General features: G+C 43.8%; 1 protein-coding gene across 2 annotated transcripts in view; it reads right to left on the bottom strand.

The window, feature by feature from the left end:
* Positions 1 to 24,435, bottom strand: part of LOC311245669 (SPRY domain-containing SOCS box protein 4-like) — a 154,896-nt gene that overhangs the window by 14,262 nt on the left and 116,199 nt on the right. Inside the window, exon 4 of one of the 2 annotated variants that reach the window (XM_084335605.1) lies at positions 9,456 to 9,574. The exons of the other annotated variant lie outside the window; for it this stretch is intronic. Within the exon in view, the coding sequence (XP_084191731.1) occupies positions 9,531 to 9,574 (44 nt within the window). The 3' untranslated portion in view covers positions 9,456 to 9,530. Of the gene's footprint in view, positions 1 to 9,455; positions 9,575 to 24,435 lie in introns of those variants that run through there. 2 annotated transcript variants of the gene reach the window in all.

Here is a 24,435-nt window from a genome sequence, read left to right as displayed (position 1 = left end):
TATTGATTACGCCGTAACGAATCATTAAAAAAATATACTGTTAACTGGAATATGTTGTTTCTTTACACATATGTTGGATTATGTACGAGTCCGCTGGACGAAGCCAGAGACGGTCTTATTGTGTTACCGCTTCTCGGCATAAGCCCCATAATAAGACAGTCTCTGGCTTCGTCCAGCGGACACCATGATGAGCTCAGTGATGCCGCTCACGGTCTTGGCTGCAGCCATCCTCTCTGCTGCGGGAGCTACTGGAGCCGACAGCGGTCTGCGAGGCTGCACTGGTGGCGGGAGAGAGAGCACGGAGGGTCGGACTCGATGAGCTCAGCGATGCCCGAGTCGCGCGATTTTTTATTAGTTTGTCATGACAAACCAATTACATAATCCAACATATGTGTAAAGAAACAACATATTCCAGTTAACGGTAAAAAAAATTTATGATTCGTTACGGCGTAATCAATACTTCCATTTGTATAAATTGGGTTAAGCAGAGCGTAGTATTCCTGCCTGGCTGAGGAGCCCGTCGCGGCTCATGTGCGCGCTCGGCCAATCAGAGCAAAGCGGAAGGACAAGTGGGCTGCCGAAAGTATTCACGCGTCCAGGGTACCTCAGGCGGGGGAAACATGGCCGCTGGTCGGGGGCCTCGCCACAGCCGCTGGCGAGGCCGCGCCCTCACCTCTGGTTGCGCGGTGTGAGGCGGTGTGGGGCCTAGGTCAAATACCGCCCGTGCTCCTGCGGAAATACCAAAGTCCCTCTGCGGAGAGGGGAGCCCTGAGGAGGGAAAAACCTTCTCTCATCCTCAAGGGGAGACTGTTCCAACCAAAGAGGTCTGTGAACAAGCGTTGACAGCATCCTAGCCCTCCCTGCGGTTATAGCTTGCGGCTAGGTCAAAAGCTGCGCGATGTTTTGACGTCGGCTGGCCCTAAGGCCCCACCACCCGACCCAATTTTTTACAGAAAAAACAGCAATTTGAACAATGTTGCCAGTCGCAGCTAATTCTATAACGCGCCGTGTTACGTTCCAGCATGTGGCTGTTGTTTGTACTTTTGTGCCCCCCCTCTTTCTCTCTCTTTCTCTCTCTCTCTTTCTCTCTCTCTCTCTCTCTCCCACTCCCTCCACCTGCTATACTCTGATCCAGGTTCCTGTCCTTCATCAGGACACTAATTGGAAACCAGCCAGTCATCCCAGCCATCAAGCAAATCACCAGTTGACCAATCGGAAGCCCTCCTCTTGTTTTAAAACCCATGTGGCACTTCCTGTTTCCCCCCCTTCTTTTTGTCTATATGCGGTTGGTCAAATGTTTGATTCTGATATATTTAGCCAACTTGGTACACGTGTATGTGTGTGTGTGGGTTGGGAATTGGAGCAGGTAAGGGGCCCAACACAAATGGTGCTACACGTAGTGGTAATATTGTCTAGACACACTAGGTAAGGAGTGATGCCACTCATTGTAGGTTTTGAACATAACGTTTGGTTAGTCAGTGTAGGTAGTGAGTAGTAGGTTTTATTTGACCTTTGTGTTTGTATATAGGTAGACAAGATATTCCTTACTGAGTTAGTTGTGTTTTGTTTTACTTAGTTTATTCCTTTGGCATCATTCAAGCTCCTTTTCCCTTCTCCCCCCCCCCCCCCCCTTTGGTTGTGTGTATCAAATCCACCATTGTCATTGTCTATTAGTCTGTTTTGTTTGTATATATAAAAGGCACAATATATTACTTTCTTTAAACTAAACTTGTTGTGGGCATTGAATTATTTATCCTTTGGTTCATTTATCACTAATTACAACACAATCATCTTTTATGTTATTCACCCCTTCCCCTAGACATACTGGGGTTGTAACACGGCGGTATAGGCTTTAACAGCCCACCAGCCACCTGCCGGGTCGACTCGCCTCATGGTGCCGGCCGGGCGTGACACCGTTCCACTATGTCAGAGGCAAAGGACTGATGCCACCTGCTTCACAAGCACGGAACACCAGTGGTGGCTGCAGACCAAAGTCTACTACTAGTGAAGCACTGCCTCACTAGTAGGCATGCAGCAACCTCCACTGTGGTGTGCACCCATGAAGGGGTAAATGAATAAATGAACGAAAACTCCACTAACACTGCAGAATGGGCTAGCTCATACCCACAATTGTTAAGGGGATGCAGACCAGAGAAAAACACCAGTCCCGTCCACACAATTAATAGATTCACAAAAAGCACACCAGCCCTGAGCCTCAGCCCATCCACCCATGTAAATGGTAAACAAGGCCCGTTAAACCCCCAACATTAGACACCGATTGACCGTCAGCATGAATGGTTAAGAGGAGGGAAGACCTTTTAGTAAAGACCGCCCTCGGCGGGGAACAAGGAATGGCGTCCTAGCATTCTAGCATTAGCATTAGCCGCGCGCTCTAGGATAGCTGGGAAAACACCCAAAACAGAGTCATGACGACCATGTTTTCCCAAATATCCTGCCCCTCGTGCCAACACATCACTCGGCTGTCTCACGGGACAACGAGCAGTATTACTCATGCTAGTATCAATGCCTGACAACGCAGGCCTTACCCGTGCACGACTTAGCTCGACTGCTAACCGTCGCGCGACGTCCCTCAGTCCGCTGTCACGAGACGAGGAAAACCCAGGACAGGCCCGTTGCGCTGTTTAGGATGTGCCGAGAAGATTCCAGGGGCTGGTGAACTTCTGGCGAAAACACAACATTGTGTAATTTCTCCCTGCGTTTCATAACAGCTAGTTCACGGAGTGCACTGCTACTTCCGTGTTGGAAACAAAAAAGAGGAAGGTAGAGTGTGACCTAGAGTAGAGTAAGAGTAATCCGTCTAGTTTAGTTAAGACGTTTATTTTATTTTCCCCCATGTCTGCTCTTTTGCAGCACCACAAACATGGGAACTCTCTAACTCCCCCCCCCCCCCCCCCTTTATTTATTTGCATTTATTTTAAATTTGTTGGACCTTATGGTGTTCTTGTACTGTTCTTGACTTATTGTTATGTTTTCTCCTTGACTTGTTTAAAGAAGACCTGTACGGCCCATGGGGACATTAACGTGTGTTGTCGGGCCTTATAAATAAATTTGATTTGACCATGTCCGGCGTCATATAGTGGGACCCGGGGACGTGGCCTGGTCACGTGCATGTGAGTGCATTTGTTTGTTCGTGAGCACATTATGTGCTAGGAGATAAGAGATATCTCATAATGGCGAAGAGCGAGACGTGATTGGCCAGTATGATAATATAACCATTAGGTTCTGTCAGGGGATCATGTCTAAAATAACCAACAGACCAGGGTTTCCGTTAGCCAGTAACTCGTTTTTTTTTACCGGCAAAATCTGTTGAAACAGAAGTCTCGTTCTGAAATCCCTTGAGGCTCGTGTGTTTACCTTGTGAAGCAGCTGGATTAGCGAGATTTCATTTAATTTCAACCTTTATTTAAAATCGTAAGCATCCGAGGTTTCCCTCATTTACAGAAACGACGATTGTACAGTACATAATAAAAACAATATTCACAGAAATTTAAACACCAGAGTAAAAAAAAATTTAAAAGGTTTAAAAATAATTTTAAAATATCAACTAAAACAGTTACAGGTAGTCACACAATGGTCTGAAATCATACATTTAAACATCCCAAGGGAAGGGAGAACCTCCAATTTTTGCGTGAGTTGAAGGACATTCCATGAGTAGAGGCATCAAAGGAAAAGGCTGACTTCCCTAGCTCAGAACAAATCCGATGCGTGTATGTGCGTGTGCGCGCGTGGTGTGAACCATGAAAACAAATGAGGACTGGAGTAACTTGTTGTCTTGGAATATAGCTACTGACAGCGTTATCTAAAATATTAAATCAATATTAATTAACGTTGTGTTTGTACGTTTCTAAATTGTGTCAACAACATGTTGCCAACTTTGCATAACATTCATAAACTATTGATACGGACTGACACGCTTAAGTTGTGGCTGTTGTGCTACATGGACCCCAATACCCGAGCCATCCTGGTTCACCAAAATACTTTTTACTCAAGAAATCTGCCATTCAATGATTGGAGAGAGAGCTGTTGCAGTGCAGACAAAGTGGAGGTAATGTAACGTTAATTATTACAAATGGTAATTGTGACCTTTTTGGATTGACAATAAGTATTCAGCATTGGGTATAACGTTATTGCAATAAGCTCAATAAACAGATAATATTTGAAGAATTTATCTAATTTGTCCGGGACCTTGAAATCTTCCTGGACATGTGGACCGACACCATTTCTTTCTATGGGAAACCCTGCAACAGACATACAGGTGTTTATTAAGATTAAGATTCAACTGGACTTTGAAGAAGTCTTTATCCAGGACCACAATAACCATTGAACGGAGCTTCTTCCATCAAAGGACAGCTGTGTTAAAGAGACTATTGCCTAAACCAGAAGGTCACCAGTTTGATTCCCCGCGATACCCAACCTGCCCCAGGGTTGCAGCAATTCATATGTGTACATTTCTCAGGAGTTATGAGAGTACATTCCTACAGTGTGATAGTGATTTTGAGTCCTAAAAAAAAGATAAAAAATTTACTACTTTGTACTCACTGCTTGATGGGGTGATACTTGATGTGGTTCAGTATCAAATGATAAAAGGGTAGTAGTGTGACAAGCATGCAGAAGTACACACTCAATGGAACAGAACTGAACTAAGTAAGTATGCACTCAATGGAAAAGAACTGAACTACGTACGCACTCAATGGAACAGAACTGAACTGAACTAAGTACACACTCAATGGCAGTGAACTGAACTAAGTACACACTGAATGGAACAGAACTGAACTGAACTAAGTACACAATCAATGGCAGTGAACTGAACTAAGTACACACTGAATGGAACAGAACTGAACTGAACTAAGTACACACTCAATGGCAGTGAACTGAACTAAGTACACACTCAATGGCAGTGAACTGAACTAAGTACACACTGAATGGAACAGTACTGAACTGAACTAAGTACACACAATGGAACAGAACTGAACTGAACTAAGTACTAGGGCTGACCTTCAAAGCTTTTTTTGGCAATCGAAGCTTCGGGGCCGAGCTTCGATTTTAACTCGAAGCTTCGGGAAAAAAAATCATAAATAAATATTAATTATAATATATATATTTTTTTTGGTAAACTTTGTTGTTTTTAAATGTGCTCTATAAATAAAGTGGATTGGATTAATTAATTAAGTAGCCCCTTTCGTGACTGACGCAGCCAACAAGGTTTCACTCGGCTACGCTGCCTGGGTGCAGTGGGGCTGCTCTCACAACCAATGACATGACATTACATACAGTAATTATGTTGCAACCTTCGTCTATCAAGCAAACAATTATATTATATTTAATTTATCATTTATAATTATATCAGACAATGCACCTACAAAAGCAGATGATTACAATTAAATTAGCCAACTTGGTAACACATTAGTCATAGCAGCATAGGCATAACGCCTTATTAATGTTTTGTGTGGCGTCGCCGTCGTGTACAACTCCAAGGGATATTCCCTTGGAGATGCATTTTGGAGGCAAAAAATTAATACGGGTTAGTACGTATTAGTACGAAGCTCATGCCATCGAACGAAGCTTCGAAGCTTCAAAGTATTTAAGACAGCCCTACTAAGTACACACAATGGAACAGAACTGAACGGAGAAGAAAGACACGGGTCATACGAGCCTTGGCACAGCGTGAAAACCATGTTGACGGTTTAAACATTAATTAAAAAAAGGAGAAAGAATGGAAATAATTAGGGATGTCAGATATTATCGGCCTACCGATATTATCGGCCGATATTGGCATTAAAATGTAATATCGGAAATTATCGGTATCAAATATATTAGGGATGCACCTAAATTTCGGCACCGAAAGTTTTCGGCCGAAAATGGCAAAAAATGGCCGAAAGAGTTTTTTCACCGAAAATATGTCACCGAAACAGAAACAACCTAACAACCTTGCGTGTTGTTGTGATGATGTCGCGCTGTCGGGAGTCGCGCTGTTTCTAAACTGCGTGCAACGCGTCCAATAAATGAGTCTTTAACATGCTTTATATCCTTATTTACTATATGCCGCGGTTAATCACTGAGTGATCTAATATGCATATTATTCAGAGCGAGAGGGGGGGGGGGGGGGGATTGTGTTTCTCACATTGACGCTGTCTTGTCTGTCGCGCGTCTACTGTGCCGAGTCAAGCGAGCACATTCAGCTGGGGACTAGAAAGGTGCGCTCAGTAGAGCACAGATGTCCGCTGCGCAGCCAGAGAAAAGATGGAATTAATGTACTGTATGCATTCAGAAGTGCTGAATAAATGTTTCATGGACCCATAATAGTGATTATTTATTATTTAAGTTAAGTTTAGCCATAATCATATATTTTTCCATAATCATAATGTTCCACAACATTGGTAAAAAAAATCTATTCTATGAATCATTTTCGGCCTTTCGGCTTTCGGTTTTCGGTTTTCTGTTTTCTATTTTCGGTATCGGTTTCGGCCAAGAATTTCCCATTCGGTGCATCCCTAAAATATATATATATATATTTTTACATGTATTTAACCTTTATTTACCCAGGCAAGCAAGTAAGAACAAATTCTTATTTTATTTATTATCAAAAGTATGCATAATGTTGTGTTAATTCCACGACAAGAGATGTAATGTTAATTACCTGAAATTATTCAGTTTTTTTGGGGGGGGAAACCCTGCATATATCGGTATCGGTTGATATCAGTATCGGAAATTAAGATTTGGACAATATCGGTATATCGGATATCGGTAAAAAAGCCAATATCGAACATCCCTAGAAATAATCAAACTAGATGGAGGGGGCCTGAGGGGTTAATTATTACTCCAAGCTAATAGCTGGAAGTGCTTCAGTTAAATGGAGGACAAAGCTACAGCAGAGACGTCGCCCACCCCCTTTCCTATTCCCATCCATCTTCTGATCCTGGTCACTCAATCCATGCATCCATCCACCAGTCATGTAGCTGTCCAGCTCTTTTCCTCCACTCCTCTCCTCTCCTCCATCCATCCATCCATCCATCCATCCATCCATCCATCCATCCGTCCGTCCATCCGTCCGTCCGTCCGTCCGTCCCTCCCTCCCTCCCTCCAGCACTCAGTCTTGCTGCGACAGTCAGGGAGAGCGCTTCTGACAGCTTTACGCTCCACTTATAAGAGAAGATGGAGTGAGGTCTGTTGGCCATTGGGACTGTCCGCTTAAAGATGATTTGGGAGGATATTGGGAGCCCTTGCTGGCCTGCAGAGGACTGCGGGGACGCACAAATACACACACACACACCTGGAAACAGAGACCCATGGATGAAAGAGAGACAAGCTGAGGGACGGAGAGACAGGAAAGACCTACATACAAGACACAAGGTCAAAACTGAAATGCACACGCCTACAGAGACGATGGACACATTCAGAAACAGACAGACATACACTAACACACAAAGATAGACTGAGCAGTCGCACACAAAGCCAAATGCACACATGTGCAGGCACATACAAGAGACGTACGCAGAAGGATACAGTGAGACAGACATACAGGCTACACAGAGAGACCTAGAAGAACACGCACACAGAAGACCTTGTAACAGACTCAAATAATCCAAATAAAAGTTTGGGAGGAGAAGAGGTGAATTTGGGACAGAGCTGTGAAAGAATAGGGCCGTCTCCTCACGTCAGCCAGTCCAGTCCGCACTCACCGGGGTGGGACAGGCGAGTGTGAGGGACACGCCTGACGTGCACGCACACACACCTTCACACAACGGGTGCCAAGAAAAGTGTGCGTTTGTAATGCGTGAGTGTTGTGTGTATGTCCGTGCATATGTGTGAGTGCGCGAATATGACTGTTTGTACTGTGTGTGTGTGTTGTGCGTGTGCACGTCTGGTGTGCACGTGTGTAGGCGTGAAATAAAAACATGACCCACTTATGTCATGTGAAGAAATGGGGGCGGATCAGAGGTCTGTCTTGTTGCCACTTATGCCCCAATTTATTCTCGCTCCCTCCCTCCGTCTCCAGCAGAGACGCTCTTGCTGCCCTAGCGGCCCCTCCTTCCCTGGAGGAGGTACGGGCACCAAGATACCAATGTCAAGACGTTACCGTGTGAAATGGAACGTGTCCCGGAGAGGACCCAAAGATTGTGTGTGTGTGTGCTGGGATGGCAAGGTTACTTTCAAATGTAAACTGTTACAAACAACTTGAAAAATTGTACTCCGTAACTTTATCCATGGCAAAACGATGTTTCTTTAGTATTACTTTGCAGGCCTATTCAACCTCCGGATATAATATGGAGTACTACAGAGTACAGAGTTGGGAGAAGTTGGTTAAAGCCACTGCTCTCGTAAGAAAGTGTCCTTCAAGTAGGGATGGGCATGAGTAATGTTTTCAAGATCGAGTACTAGCATTAATGACTCAAGTAGTGCTAGAGTACTTCAATATTTTCAGAACGCATCTTTTTGTATTCAATTTTTTTATAATTTTTTAAACAAACACATAAACAAACATGACAACACACGATTAGATATACAAGCATTGTTAACAGTGTACATCAAATTAAATCACAGTTTAAATAAATGTCTTATACAAGATATGCCCCTAATACCTGCTATCTATTCCCCTACACACATATGCTCTTGCTTGCACCCCACCCTGGACCCCCCAATGGATAATCCATCCATTATCATTCGCTCCTAACCAGACACTACCATTATATGCTAGCTTTTATTCTCTCCACCACTTCTAACCACATTGTCAATTTCAGAACGCATCTTAACACTTTCAGTGCCCAGCAGGGGGCGCACGATTTAGTGCTTGAATGCCCAGCATCCACTTCAATGTTAGCGTTAATATCGCCTAATCTATGTTTTAAATTATGGCTATGTGTCTAATCTCCCCGTCGCTTATCAATGACTCATTTTCCAGTCAACATTGTCGAAGCGGATTGTTTTATCAGTTAATTTCCGTTTTATAGCATCTTGAAAAGCCCTCGTTTTCAAGGAAAATAAAAATATTCCATAATAAACGGAATATTCTAGAATACACAAAAAACGTTCACATTTTTCGGCCTATTTATGAATAGTTTTCAAATAAACGCTAGATTATCGATAGTATACGTGTACGTATGCACGCTATATAGGCGATCTGATATCTGCTCCGATATATTTCCTGATCGCTCGCACAGCCAAACAGCCATATCAAACATAGGGGAAAAGCTTATATCTCAGTGAAAACAGGTCTGATTATCCTAAGACTGGTCAAATAGATTCCTTACCCGAGATCAGATGGTATCCAAATGGATTATTCCAATTCCTGATCGCCATTCCAAAAATCGATCCTTTTATTGATCCAACGTTACATACTGTAAAGACATATTACACGCTGTTCTGAGGCTCCACAATGACTGGGATCATCTCCGGTTACATGCGTGAGAAGTAAAATGTGGATTCCGGAGTTTTTTTTCTCTCATCCATTTTCATTGAGTCCATTCCAAAAGGGTGCATTACCATCTGGGAGACGATAGGGGGCGCTTTTTTCACATCTGAGCTCCTGATGAGGCTGGTTTCCCAACGGTAGACTCTGTTGATGAAATATGAATTCAGATCGCTAATAAAAAAAATTAAAAAAATCACGCTAATTGTCGTGCTGGGCATTCAGGGGCGGGCTGTTAACACGTGTTATGTCGTGGCTGGCATTCAAAGTGTTAAAGAGCATAACAGCAGCAATAACAATGCACAGCAATATACCTGGTGCTTAACACAATGGCGCCCAAGGGCGTATTTATCCGTGTTTCGATTCCAACGGTTGTGGACAGAGGCACGGATAAATCCGTGGCAAGTTGTTATTGCTTTTATTCCATTTTAATAACCTATTCAAGGTCACCGAGCGGCGCTATCGCGATAAGTGTTCCCTGTGGCCAAACGGTGGACTCTTTTTTTAGACTTTTTTTTTTAGTTTCCAGTAGCAGGATTCTGGATGTGTAGCATGTAGCTTGGATTACGTTTTGCATCGCAGATTTCACCATGCAATAAGGGGATTTATCATCAGCCAATGGACATATCGATTTACCAAATGGCGATCGATAACGGGGAAATGCTCTGGGACATCCCACCGGACCACGGTAAGATCTTTTTCACGTAAAGCACATCCCGATCGGGCCTTGTTTTGATCGGCCTAGGAGGCTAATGAGGCTAACGCGGTTATTGGTGATCAATAATCAGAAACGACGTCCCCCCCCCCCCCTTCATGCATACATGCGTGAGGATCGTACCGACAGGGTTTGTACACCTTTTCCAAGGCAAAATGCAAGCACTTTTCAAGCATTTTCAAGGTGCATTTTCAAGATTTTCCAGCATCTTATGCGGCTGTGGTAAATTAAATATTTACTCAAAATGATTATTTCACTTCTTCCATCACATTAAATCAGATGTTATTGTGCTAAACAACCAAAATTATGTAGACTTGGCATCATATATAACTGATATATAGCTGAGCCGATGTGTTATGCAGTATGTCGTGTATGTCATAAATGTCATGATGAATTGAACATGGGGGACCCTGATGGGGACCCTGATGTAAACAAGACGAAAGTATTGCTCTGGTCTGCATCCCCTTAATAATTGTGTGTATTGAGCCGTACTGTATTGTACCCATTCTGCAATCTGTTAATAAAGTTTTCAGGGAAGAGAAATGAGGAGCTATCCCAAATGTGGTGAGGTATGCCACTTTATTCTCCCCACAAGTAAATTGCTTTGCTATCTCACTGTCAGGAAACATTGTTTGAAACATGGCCCCCATGTCATTACATGAATGGTAGGAATAGTGGCTGGTTACAGCTTTTGTTGCCCAGCATATTTCAGCTTGAAGTATTGGATTAGAGGTAACAAATGATTTAATGGTGCCTGTGGTGTTGCTGGTTGACTGGTTCTTGGATGAGCCTGGGGATGGTAGAGGGGCAACTCCACTGCAAGCTCCTCCACTGGCTGCTCTGGCTCTCACTACACTGCTGGTTGTTGATGTGGATGTAGCTGTGCTGCTTGATGCATTGCTTGTCTGCTGGAAATAATCCACTAATGCAGGACCTGGATTTAGACGTGCTTTCATCAGAATTTGATGCTTCTTCCCTAAATAAAAAGGAGCAGCATGTTATAAATAAAACAAAGTGTTTTATTAATTTAATCTCACTGGTTGCACTTAACTTTAAGAGTATTTATTGTTTAATGTTGACATCTAATCTAAATGGATCATTATGATATTATAAATGTATATTTCATTTTCATTTATAGGCTACTGCCTATGAATTTTAGACTGAGCCTAATGATGGCCTGGAATGAACCAACTACCTTAACATTATTATCCATGTAATTAACTGTAAAGGTCACGTTAGCTGTTAGATTGCATATTCCATAAATAAACATGCTAAAATTGGCCTGGCTCGTCACGTTTGATTGAAAACGTTATTAACAGATTGCAGAATGGGTACAATAGACTATGGCTCAATACACACAATTGTTAAGGGGATGCAGACCAGAGAAATACTTTCGTCTTGTTTACATCAGGGTCCGCCATTTTCAATTCATCATAACATTTATGACATACACGACATACAGGTAGACAGTACGTTACTGCGTTCCAGACTACAACTGCTCCACACCAGTTCCACACCAGTCTCCGTAAATGTTCCGTTATAAAAAATAAAATACCATTTCAATACACAACAAGTTTTCGTGTTTTGAAATACATGAAAGGAAATTAGCTAACGTTGATTTGCCTAACGTTACATGCTACAACACTGCGGTGAAAAACAGAGTCCGGTAAACACGAGTTTGTAATTCCATTAGTGTATTTTGCCTGTTACTTGACTATTTCGATTATTGAAGTGGTATTTTTATAACAAACATTTACGGAGACAGGTGTGGACTGTGGAGCACTTGTAGTCTCGAACTTAGTTACCTGGCGAGCCAGGCCGAGACACGTTAATAACACCCATGGCTCAGTGGCTCACCTTTCAACGTGGCTCGAATGTGCAGACTCCCCCAATCCCCATGGTAAAAATCTTCAAGTCCTTTCTGCATATTTTGCACACGGCTACTCGAGGATGTTCTCCTCTGAATTATATTTGATATCTCCGAGCCAGAGCTCATTAAAACGGCAGCCTCCCGGCATTTTGGCCACACACACACGCGCGCTGTTCTCATGGCACAGGTAAAAACACTACGGGGTGGGGCCGAGCCACATTTCATTTTGCATGAAAGGCGAACGCAAAATAGGCTCGCGAGTCGCTCCGACTTATTTTATTCATTTGTCTAAAAACCAAACTATTCAGTCAGATAGCGATTTATTATTAAAGTATAAAATGCAATTACAATTTCAATAACTTTCCAGCACTTTATACACAATTCAAGCACATTTAAAACCTTGAAAACAGCACATTGAAATACAAGCATTTTCAAGGATTTCCAGCACCCGTACGAACCCTGTACCGATCATATGCTGTTTGAGTTTTAACTGGAGCGTATCTATAACCGAAATGCCATTGGATTTAACGTTATTAGCTATTAGCCCTGTATCTCGGCTTCCAGGAAATATACTAGACCAAATCCGGTATAAAGCTTATATTCACGGCGCTATAAAATGAGAACCTATTGATGAAAATCTTTTTTCTTTAAGCCATTTTGAAGGGACGGTTTATGGACTCAATTGACAATGAGAATGGACAGATAGCAATACTATAAAGTATAGATTTAGCTCTACAAACAGCCCCACGTTTGTTTACATTCCCCGGTCCTCTTGAGATTAATTAGACTCATCCCAATGGCCCCGAATGTGTTAACACTTTAACTGCCACACACGAGATATCTCGGGTTTATTAATATGTGGTTGAAAGCCACTCACGAGATTTCTCGGATTTTATTTTTATTTTTTAGCGATCTGAAATCATATTGCATCACGCGAGCCTACCCGAGTATACCCGAGCACCGCCGGCGATCATATGTGGAAAAAAGCACCCCCTATCGTCTCCCAGATGACATAAGGGATTTTGGAATGGACTCAATGAAAATGGATGGGGAAAAAAATCCGGTACTCCATATTTTCCAGTCCACTGATCCAGCCGGGGTTATCACAGTTCATTCTAGAGCCTCTGAGACCCGCGGAATCATGTACTGCACTGTACACACGGTGGATCTATACACTTATCGATTTTTTCAAATGGTGATCAGGAATTGGAATATACCAGTTGGATACCATCTGATGTCAGGTAAGGAATCTATGTTATCAGTGTTAGGATAATCAGACTAATTTTGATGAAGTTATAAGCCGTTTTGTGAAATGGGCTCTTTCGGTTTCACTGTAAAAGTCCAAGAGGAAATCAACGCGGCGATTATCCGTGCGCGGCCCGAATGTGCTTGCGTGCACGTATAATATTGATCATCTAGCGTTTATTTGAAAACGATTCATAAATAGGCAGACGAATATCAACGTTGTGGAATATTCCAGTAAAAGACGATTTTCATAGAATGGTCCAGAATGAACTTTTTTTATCTCAAAACGGGTGCTTTTCTAAATGCTCTAAAACGGAAATGAAGCGATAAAAAAACCAATCTGCCTTGACAGCACTGACTGGAAAATAGTCTTTGATAAGCGACTGGCAGATTAGACACATAGGCATAATTTAAAACATAGATTAGGTGACATTAACGTTAACATTGAAGTGGATGGTGGCATCAAGGGGGTAAAAAGGAAAACCCGGCGTGGCACTCAAAGTGTTAATGTGTATCGTCAGTCAAAACAATCAGTTACCATTTGTAATAATTACATTTCTTCCACTCTGTCTGCAGCAGGTCTCTCCGCTCATGGAATGGCATATTTCCGTATTAACACTTTGAATGCCCATCACGAGATATACCTCGGGTTATCAGCCCGCCCCCTGAATGCCCATCACGAGAATTCTCCTGATTTTTTTTTTATTAGCGATCTGAATTCATATTTCATCAACCAAGTCTACCGTTGGTAAACCAGCCTCATCAGGCGCTCAGATGTGAAAAAAGCGCCCCCTATCGTCTCCCAGATGGTAATGCACCCTTTTGGATTGGACTCAATGAAAATGGATGAGAAAAAAAAAACTCCGGAATCCACATTTTACTTCTCACGCATGTAACCGGAGCCGATCAGATTCATTGTGGACCCTCAGCACAGCGTGTAATATGTGTTTTACAGTATACGCGTTGGATCAATAAAAAGATCGATTTTTGGAATGGCGATCAGGAATTGGAATAATCCATTTGGATACCATCTGATCTCAGGTAAGGAATCTATTTTACCAGTCTTAGGATAATCAGACCTGTTTTCACGGAGATATAAGCTTTTCCCCTATATGTGATATGGCTGTTTGACTGTGCGAGGTGATCAGAAACTAAGAGAATCGATTTTCAGCTTGCGGCACCAGCGTGCATACGTACACATATACTATCGAATCGATAATCTAGCATTTATTTGAAAACTATTCATAAATAGGCCGAAAAATTACAACGTTCTAGAATATTACAGTACAGGGCGTTTATCACAGATTCTTTTTTTCCCCCTTGAAAACGAGGGCTTTTCAAAATGCTATAAAACGGAAATGAACCGATAAAAAAAAATCCGCTTCGACAATGTTGACTGGAAAATGAGTCATTGATAAGCGACGGGCAGATTAGACACATAGCCACAATTTAAAACATAGATTAGGCGATATTAATGCTAAAATTGAAGTGGATGGTGGGCATTCAAGCACTAAATGTGCGCCCCCTGCTGGGCACTGAACGTGTTAATAGTCTATTAACGGCACTATGCAAAGTTGGCAATTTGGAAATGCACAAACTGCTTGTTTTTATCTTTTAGATAATGCTAAGCTAGAATCCTCCTTATGCTCTCATGCACCACAGCTTCCAGTGTTGTCTTTCTGCAACAACTCATGTCTTGTGGGGTTTCAGAGAGATTTCGGTTTCAGTGGCAAAGACGAAGCACTTTTGGTGGTAGTAAAATATAATTTTCTTATTTTTCTTTTATTGATCGACTACTCGCGTCCATTAGGGATGGGTACCTTTCACATTTGAACCGATACCGGTACCTGTGAATCGATACCGGTACCCAACGGTACCTTTTTTCTGTACTTTAGTCTCAAGAAATGTAATTTACCTACTTCAGTCGTAAAAAAAAAATCCAAACTTCAAATAACTACAATTTCGACAGTTTTCGGCTTGTCATTGCTCCGACTGCTTTGTTGTTGAATCAAGTCAAATCCTAGGTAAGCATATATTGTGCGTGTGAACGTTGACATGAAAAAAAAAAGTAAAAAAAAAAAAAAAAAAAAAAATTATCGGTTTCTCACTTGATTCGATACTCGGTAGTACCGGCGTGTTTCGGTTCGGTACCTCAAAAGTACCGAATTCGGTACCCATCCCTAGCGTCCATCCCTACCTTCAACCCAAATAGAATGCATGGTTTACAAAAATCTATATGTTCTCAGGTTCTGCTTTTACATAATTTGTTAGTATTTCAGTTTTAATTTCCAGATAGCATATATCAAGGGGTTTATCCTTCTAATAAATTTCAAATTTTCCTAATCAGATTGAAGTATAACAACACGTCTTCCCAATCAGATAACGGCAATGAAATCCGTTACCCCCCCGACCCTATGTGTGCGCAGTGCGTCCACGCGTGTGTCTGTACTTTCCATAGACTACATCAACATACTCAGCCTCCCATGTGTCGATCTCAGGTGAAGTGCGACTAAGGGATATATTTGGTGACAGAATGAGAGCATCAACAATATATAAAGAGACACTAAGGAAGTAAAAAGAGAAGACATGTAGAGACGCCTTATGGAGGAAAAATCATCCGTCTTCCCTCCTAATTGGAAATGCCAGCGTCCAAATTGAATCGTTGAGTTGGAGCGGAAATCCATCAATGATTGTAGTGGTTAAGACCCACGCATCTGGAATCACATTGTTCCCCTGCTGGCCTGGGATCAGATCCCACCAGCATGTTTAAGCCAGCTAAACTGTCTCCACAGCAACTAGCAGCCACAATTCGGTGTATAAACACTGAAAGAAAGGATTTGTGTCCCAAATACAATACAATGGTTAGTGTTGGAGGTGGAGGCATGGAAGAGAGACCTTGGAAAGAGTAGTGTCTGTGTGTTTGTTTGTGTTTGTGTGTGCATGGTGGGGTATTGAACCAACAGAACAAGGGGCAGAATGGCTTGGGAGGTAGAGCAGTCGTCTGGTAATCTGGAGGTTCCCGGTTCGATTCCCGCTCCTCCCGGGCAGCGTGTCGAAGTGTCCTTGAGCAAGACACTTAACCCCTAATTGCTCCCGATGAGCAGGTTGGCACCTTGCATGGTTGCCTCGGCCATTGGTGTGTGAATGTGTGAGTGTGAGTGAATGGGTAAAAATTTGAGGAACAAATTGTAAAGCGCTTTGGATAAAAGCGCTATATAAATGCAATTATATAACTAATTTGCAGAAGAAAGGGGGAGGAGGGCAGCATGTGGTTAAGGGAGGCTTGTTGGCTCGTTCAGGGGGACATTAGTTTGGCTAGGTAGCTCCACGACTACACCACGGAGAAAAAAAAGAACAGCACACTTTCTAAGAATAGAGCTCTACTCAAAGGGGGGGGGGGGCATGCAATTGTTTTGTTCTTACAGGCTTTAGCCGAGGCGGTGGCTGCGGCGTGAAAATCGATAGAGGCGCGTCACGGAAGGGGTTAGGCTGTCAAGTGTCTGGGGGAGGAGGGAGAGGGGGAGGCGGGTGGGGACCGAGGGCCTGGAGACTGAAAGTGTCGAGCGAAAAGCGAGAGAGAAGAGAGGATCAGAGAGCCGCATTAATGCGTGGTGTTAAGAGACAATCCGGACACGGTGAGGGTAGTGGTGGTGGTAGTGGGGATAGTGATGGTGATGGTAGTGGTAGTGATGGTAGTGGTGGAGGGGGTACTGATGGTGGAAGTAGTGGTGGGGGTAGTGGTGGAGGGGGTACTGGTGGTGGTAGTGGTGGGTTAGTGGGTAGTGGTGGTGGGTGTAGTGGTAGTGGTGGTGGGTGTAGTAGTAGTGGTGGGTGTAGTGGGTAGTGGTGGTGGGTGTTGTGGTAGTGGCGGTAGTGGTGGAGAGGATACTGGTGGTGGGTGTAGTGGTGGTGGTGGGGGTACTGATGGTGGGGTAGTGGTGGAGGGGGTACTGATGGTGGAGGTGGGGGTAGTAGTGGTGGAGGGGTTACTAATGGTGGAGGTGGGGGTAGTAGTGGTGGAGGCCGGGGGTACTGATGGTGGGGGTAGTAGTGGTGGAGGCCGGGGGTACTGATGGTGGAGGTGGGGGTAGTAGTGGTGGAGGGGGTACTGATGGTGGAGGTGATGATGGCTTTATCGTTTACACTTCTTGTGAAGGGAGAACAGGGGTCTAGAGGGAGAACAGAAAGGCTGAGAGGTCTAGAGGGAGGAGATAATGTGAAACAAAGATAAAGAACGAGAAAAGAGAGTGGGAGACAGGGAGAGAGAGCAAAGTGAAAAAAAAGAAAACAACAAGGACAGAAAAGAATATTCCTCTCCGAGTTACAAGAGCTGAAGTACACAAGGAGGCCATGTACTTCTGGGATCTGGGGGGGGCACTGGCATCGCTGGGCTTGCATACCTAATGCAACCCAATATGAAAAGGCACATAGCTGTGTATATCTAAGCAACGGAGCCGTCGACACACAGCGAGTCAAGGAGAAAACTAACCTACATCACCTCTGTCTCACCCCTGGCCTGGATGATATGGGGCAACAAGAAAACAACAACATATACATTTTAATGGGTGGATGAACTGGTTGCCTTGTGTCTGGTCGTCCGTGGATAACTGTGTTAATGTCACATGTTGTTTTGTCATAGACCACAACACAGTAGCTTTAGTGTGCATGTGAGACAGATGACTGGTCACGGTCAATGTCATATATAGGCCATTCTGCATGCCGTGTGGAGCTTCCCTGCCTGGTGCCTCTATATTCACTCACCCTGCCTGGTGCCTCTATATTCACTCAGCCTGCCTGGTCCCTCTATATTCACTCAGCCTGCCTGGTCCCTCTATATTCACTCACCCTGCCTGTGCCTCTATATTCACTCAGCCTGCCTGGTGCCTCTATATTCACTCAGCCTGCCTGGTTACTCTATATTCACTCACCCTGCCTGGTGCCTCTATATTCACTCAGCCTGCCTGGTGCCTCTATATTCACTCAGCCTGCCTGGTGCCTCTATATTCACTCAGCCTGCCTGGTGCCTCTATATTCACTCAGCCTGCCTGGTGCCTCTATATTCACTCACCCTGCCTGGTGCCTCTATATTCACTCAGCCTGCCTGGTCCCTCTATATTCACTCAGCCTGCCTGGTGCCTCTATATTCACTCAGCCTGCCTGGTCCCTCTATATTCACTCACCCTGCCTGTGCCTCTATATTCACTCAGCCTGCCTGGTTCCTCTATATTCACTCAGCCTGCCTGGTTACTCTATATTCACTCACCCTGCCTGGTGCCTCTATATTCACTCAGCCTGCCTGGTGCCTCTATATTCACTCAGCCTGCCTGGTGCCTCTATATTCACTCAGCCTGCCTGGTGCCTCTATATTCACTCAGCCTGCCTGGTGCCTCTATATTCACACAGCCAGCCTGGTGCCTCTATATTCACTCAGCCTGCCTGGTGCCTCTATATTCCAATAGGATAAATCTGCAGTGCCGCAGCCCCATACAGGCAGGGGCCTGTGTACTGTGCGTTGGGGGCCTGTACTGTGCGTTGGGGGCCTGTATTGTGCGGTGCGCACTACTGCGCATGCGGATGAGGGGGGGGGGGGGGGGGGGGGCGTGGCTCTCTCTCTCGCTATGTGTTACTGAGACATTAGCGGAGACACGTGTTACTTTCAATTCATAATGACATACACAACATACGGATATACAGATATAAGAATCTAACATACTAGCGGTGTAACGGTACACAGAAGCCAGGGTTCGGTACGTACCTTGGTATTGGGGTCACGGTTCGGTACGAGTTCGGTACAACAGAAGAAGAAAAATCATAATAATTATAAATATAAAAAAAAAATATATATATATATATATATATTATATTTATGATAATTATTATAATTATTATTATTAAATAGAATACTTTTCTATAGGCTTGCCGTGGTAGTCAGTGATACTGGTGTCATTCTGTGTTCAGGCATCCACTTGCCAACTGCCCCTTTAACAACTTATCCTTGCTAAGTTTCAGTTTCACTTCTAGAGAGAATTTAACTTCACGACGAGACACTCGTCGTGACACTAGAGAACAGATGACATATTACAACAATGGCAGAGGATTATTTGGATTTAAACAGTGGAGCTCAGATGATCTGTCCGGAAAAGTATGTTTCTTTTTTTTATTTGATGAGCTGTGCCTGTGAGTCCGGCGGGGGAGAATGTTGATGTGTTTGTTGGCGTGTGTGTGTGTGTGTGTGTGTCGGTGACGCGTGTGTGTTTCTTTCCATTGGTTTCATTTGGTTAACGTTATTGGGCGAACAAGAAAACGAAAGAAAACTGTAATGACCCTGCAGCTGTTCCAATGTAAATGTGCCTTTCTCCGTGCACTTTCGCCCGCTCTGAAGTCTGACTCGGTGTGCCCGGCCGGCGGCCACGTGTGCTGTTCTCGCACGGACCTCGCGAGTGCCTGCATGTGGGACTCGTGTGTTTGCGCTGTGGGGCGTATTCTCCGTATGGCTGCGCGTACCGCACCGTGACGGCCGTACCGTAAATTCGCGGGACGAATAGACGTACCGTTACTAGGGATGCACGATATTGATTTTTTGACACAGATATCGATAACTTTATGCTCCTCAAGCCGATATTTATTGTATTACATTTTTTTTTTAAATGTATATATATATATATTTTTTTTGGATAAAATCATTTTTTTTAGTATTTATAAGCTCAGAGGAATTTAAACGTCGCAAACTAATCTTGTTGGTCATTTTCTATATCTCTCCTGCCTCGGTGTCTTTGCCTGCGCGAGGAGCGGGCTGTGCTGTGCTCACACACACACTCACTCACACACACACGGGTGCTGCCGAGTACAGACAGCTCTGCTCTAATCATAGCGGACAGAACGAGATGTTCAAAAGTATGGGTCTATTTTACTAAAGTCGATGCTGACAACGCTCGTTGCCACAAGTGCAACAAGACATTTGCCAGTAATGTATAAGCGCTGGTACTTGTCAATGTGGCTGGCGGGGAGATAACGGTAGCTCAGAGTAGAATAATGGCTGACAATCCGGAAGTAAATAAACTAATGAGAGCTTCCGATTGGTGGTAAGAAGAAGAGGTGGGTGCAAGCGGTGGGACGTAATTGGCAGAGCGACTGTCTGCCTCCGAATGTAACGTGACTACATCACAGCCAAGAAAGGGAGCGCTTGATTTGTGAAAAACTCCCTGTTCCTAAACCACACGCTATCATTCGTACCACAGTACTGGCAAAACGGGAGGAGGCTATAATAAAAACAAGCGGCCTTCATCCAAATCCACCCACACCGGATTTCTTTTAACCAAAAAATGTATTATATATTATCGGAGCTATCAATAACGTTATCGGGTTTATCGGGATGACGTCATAATTGCTGATATCGGCCCGATAATTATCGTGCATCCCTAACCGTTACACCCCTATAACTGTAACATACAAATAGTTACGTATTACTTTCACATGGTGGAGGGATACTTACTGTCTGTGGTGCATATTCACATTGTGGTAGTAGTGTGTTGTCACTAATGGGTGGTTTGAATGACTGTTTTCTTTCGGTTATCATTTAGCTTGTAGTTAAAATGGCCACTTTTCTAATTTGCCACAGGTGTGGTGATGAGGCAACAAGAGCAGAGTGCAGGCTGCAGATCTCAGTTCGTTCTCTCTCTCGCAGCCGTCGCTCGTCACTGGTTCTCCAGAGGCCTAACCTGAAGACCTAATTTTGCTCTCACTGCTTCACTTGTATTTTTGGCTTGTTCTCTTTTGCCTATGTGCATTATTTTTTATATCTGGAACTTTGGAGTCTGGCGCACCCAGCTCCCCATCTTTTTGTCCATTTATATTAGCTGTGCAAATAAATATTGTTATTTTTGATAACTCCTGTCTTGTCCTGTATCCACCACTTTACGTTCAAGGCCTAAACAAGCCATATTTTAGGATTGAACGTAACAGATATACAGTACCGTTACGTCACACTACTGACGTAAAACAGCCTCGAGTGAGAGTGTGTGACATGACAAGAATGTCTGTCGATTCTTTTTTTGGACGCCACAAGGTATGAAAAACACAATTCACACACACAAGCATGAGAACAACACACACACACAAGCATGACAACACACACACTCAGCGCTAACCTCCTCCTGTATGCGAGGCCAGACACTGAGCTCAGAGGCATACTGGGACACCCTCCAGAAGTCCTCCCCTTTCCTGGCTTCTGTCCTATCCCGCCAACACACACACACACCTGGCTCACAGCCATAGAACGTACCAACTGAACGTCCTCGCCCCTGCTCTGACTCCTTGTGATACGTATATATGAGAAAGAGCAAATAGGTAGGGGAGGAGAGAGGTAGAGAGAGAGCAGACAGGTAGGGGAGGAGAGAGAGGTAGAGAGATCAGACAGGTAGGGGAGGAGAGAGGTAGAGAGATCAGACAGGTAGGGGAGGAGAGAGGTAGAGAGAGAGAGCAGACAGGTAGGGGAGGAGAGAGAGGTAGAGAGAAATCAGAGAGGTAGGGGAGGAGAGAGAGCAGACGGGTAGGGAATGAGAGCCAGGTAGGAATGAGAGAGAGAGCAGTCAGGTAGGAAAGGAGAGACAGGTAGAGAGGGAGATGACCGGTAGGAAAGGAGAGGGAGAGAGAGAGATGACAGGTAGGGGAGGAGAGGGCGAGAGAGAGATGACCGGTATGGAAGGAGAGAGATGCCAGGTAGGGGAGGAGAGGGCGAGAGAGAGATGACAGGTATGGAAGGAGAGAGATGCCAGGTAGGGGAGGAGAGGGCGAGAGAGAGCTGCAGGGTTATTATCAGAATGTGAGACTGTCGGTAGGAATGAGGATCTACATAACGGATGGAACAAGAGGAGAGGGAGAGTCTGTCACTCACCACTTCCACAGCAAGGAGAGGAGAAGGAGAAGAGGAGAAAGGAGAGAGAAGAGGGATGAGATGAAAGAAGAGGGAGAGAGAGGGTAGGAGAGGATAGGAGAGGGAGGAAAGAGGGAGCGAGACACTGATAAGACAGACAGAATAGGAGCAAAACTGTACAATAGAGAAAGCAGTGAAAAGTGTGAAAGCTACTGAAAGATGAGCACCAAGTGAGAGAGAGAGCAAGAGAGAGATAGAGCAAGAGAGAAAGAAAGAGACTGAGTGAGAAAAGTGTGGAGGAGAGCAGGAGAAGAAAGAGATGGAGAGAGTGTTTAACAGTAAACAAAGCACCAGGCAGCTACTATCAAATGTGGGGCTTTTTATAGACACACACACTCACAAATCTGCAAGTCATGCCTACATCCGCTATTCGGTCTCATATCTAAGCCTCTGAATGTATTCAAAGTCAACAGGACCAGTTTGTTGACAACGGCTAAGAGTTGGACACAGCTCGCACAGCGGTCCCAGGTAGATCATGGTGGTTCCCAATTTTTTTAAATGCAGTCAGGCCACTGAACTTAGAAGCAGGCCAGGCCAGTGTTTCTAGTTGCAGCGGCGCAATAGTTAGATAACCTAGGTGGGGAACAACCAGGAGATCACCGCAACTCACACAAGTTGGAGAACTATCTCTCTCTCTCTTGCTCACACACATACACACACAAAGGGAACCGCATGTGATTGGTGGAGGCGGGACCCTTACAAAAAACAAAAAAAATCCATCAAAATCAGTGTTGTTGCTAATCATTGACACATGCTAGTAGAGATGTTCCGATACCATTTTTTCCTTTCCGATCCGATTCCGATACCTAAGCTTTGGGTATCGGCCGATACCGATACTTATCCGATACCAGTGCATACATATAAATTAAAAAAAAACGATATTATATACATTTTTTATAAATATAATTTTTTTTTTTTTTTAACAAATACTGTTTTATATATACTGTTTTTTAGTAATAACTAGAAAGTAATGGTATTTATTCAACAACAGGTGATTGTATAGATTTGTATTAGTATCATTAATCAATGAGTATGGGGCTTCAGCACTGCAGATATACCCTACTCCAATGATCCACACGGACATTATACGTTGCTGCACTCGCTACCCACTGGCTCTGCAGATATACCCTACTCAGTCTGTCTACAAGGCTCCGTTTCAGTAGCAGTCGGATCTGTTGTGATTTTTGCACAATAAATATTCAACATTCTCTTTTGAGACTCCGCCTCAGACTCTTATCATTTGGCACTAAAAGCTAAACATTGTCGCCGATATGGCTGTCCGCAACATGTCATTAATTGTGTACGCGAGGTGGTCTCAATGACTACGTCAACGTGAGCTAAGTTAGCATAGCATGAGCTGCCGGTATATGAAAAGACTGTAACGTTACTGGTGACATTGTGATTTAACTTGGAATACTCCTTTGCCAACTTGCTGTACTTTGCTTGCAGGTCTGCAGCCATTATTGCTGGATTATATGAATAGCCCCAACTTTAGCCAAGGTAATGTTAAAGCTAGCTTTCGGTTAGCTGTTCAATGCTAATAACACCAGCCACCAAGCGAACCCATGAGCTCCCCGTCAACACCGCTCTGTCGGGACGATGACATTAAGAAAGTATCTGCTGTTAAAATGACAAATGGCATTGACACTTTAATCGATAAAGCACCCGTTTGTTTTATAATGCTTACTCAACAGACCACAGTGTTGTTGATAAATTACGTCATATGGTATCGGAGCGCAGCATTAGAGGGTACTCGCCGATACCGATACCAGCATTTTAGCCAGTATCGGCGGCTTTTCCGATACTGGTATCGGTATCGGAACAACTCTACATGCTAGCCTGTAATAATCGACCCCAGAAAAATCGACATGTGTAATTAAGAATTACAGTTCTCACAGGGTGCTCGTTTAGAGCACAGGGTGCACAAGGTTAGCTGTAATGCTAGGCACAGTCAGTGTTACTATGGCTGTGAGTAGTCACGCCCCACGGGGACGTGAGAGGGCGTTTTATGTTTGTTTGTTTTTCATTGCTAATATTAACAGTGAATATCTTTGTCTATTTTTGTTTATTGTTTTTTGTTTCTATTCTTATGACTTTTTTTCATCTTTAATTATAAGCACCCTGGACCACCACTTTGCCATCTCAAATGTCATGAATATTTTTTCACTTTCTTATGCCAGTGTTTAATCCTAATAGGGGGTCAGGGGGCAATACTAACATAATTAGTTGGAATGTGAAGGGTGTAA

This window comes from Notolepis coatsorum (assembly GCF_963971535.1).
Source record: "Notolepis coatsorum genome assembly, chromosome: 1".
Classification (NCBI taxonomy): domain Eukaryota; kingdom Metazoa; phylum Chordata; class Actinopteri; order Aulopiformes; family Paralepididae; genus Notolepis; species Notolepis coatsorum.
This window is presented reverse-complemented; position numbering and strand designations above follow the sequence as displayed.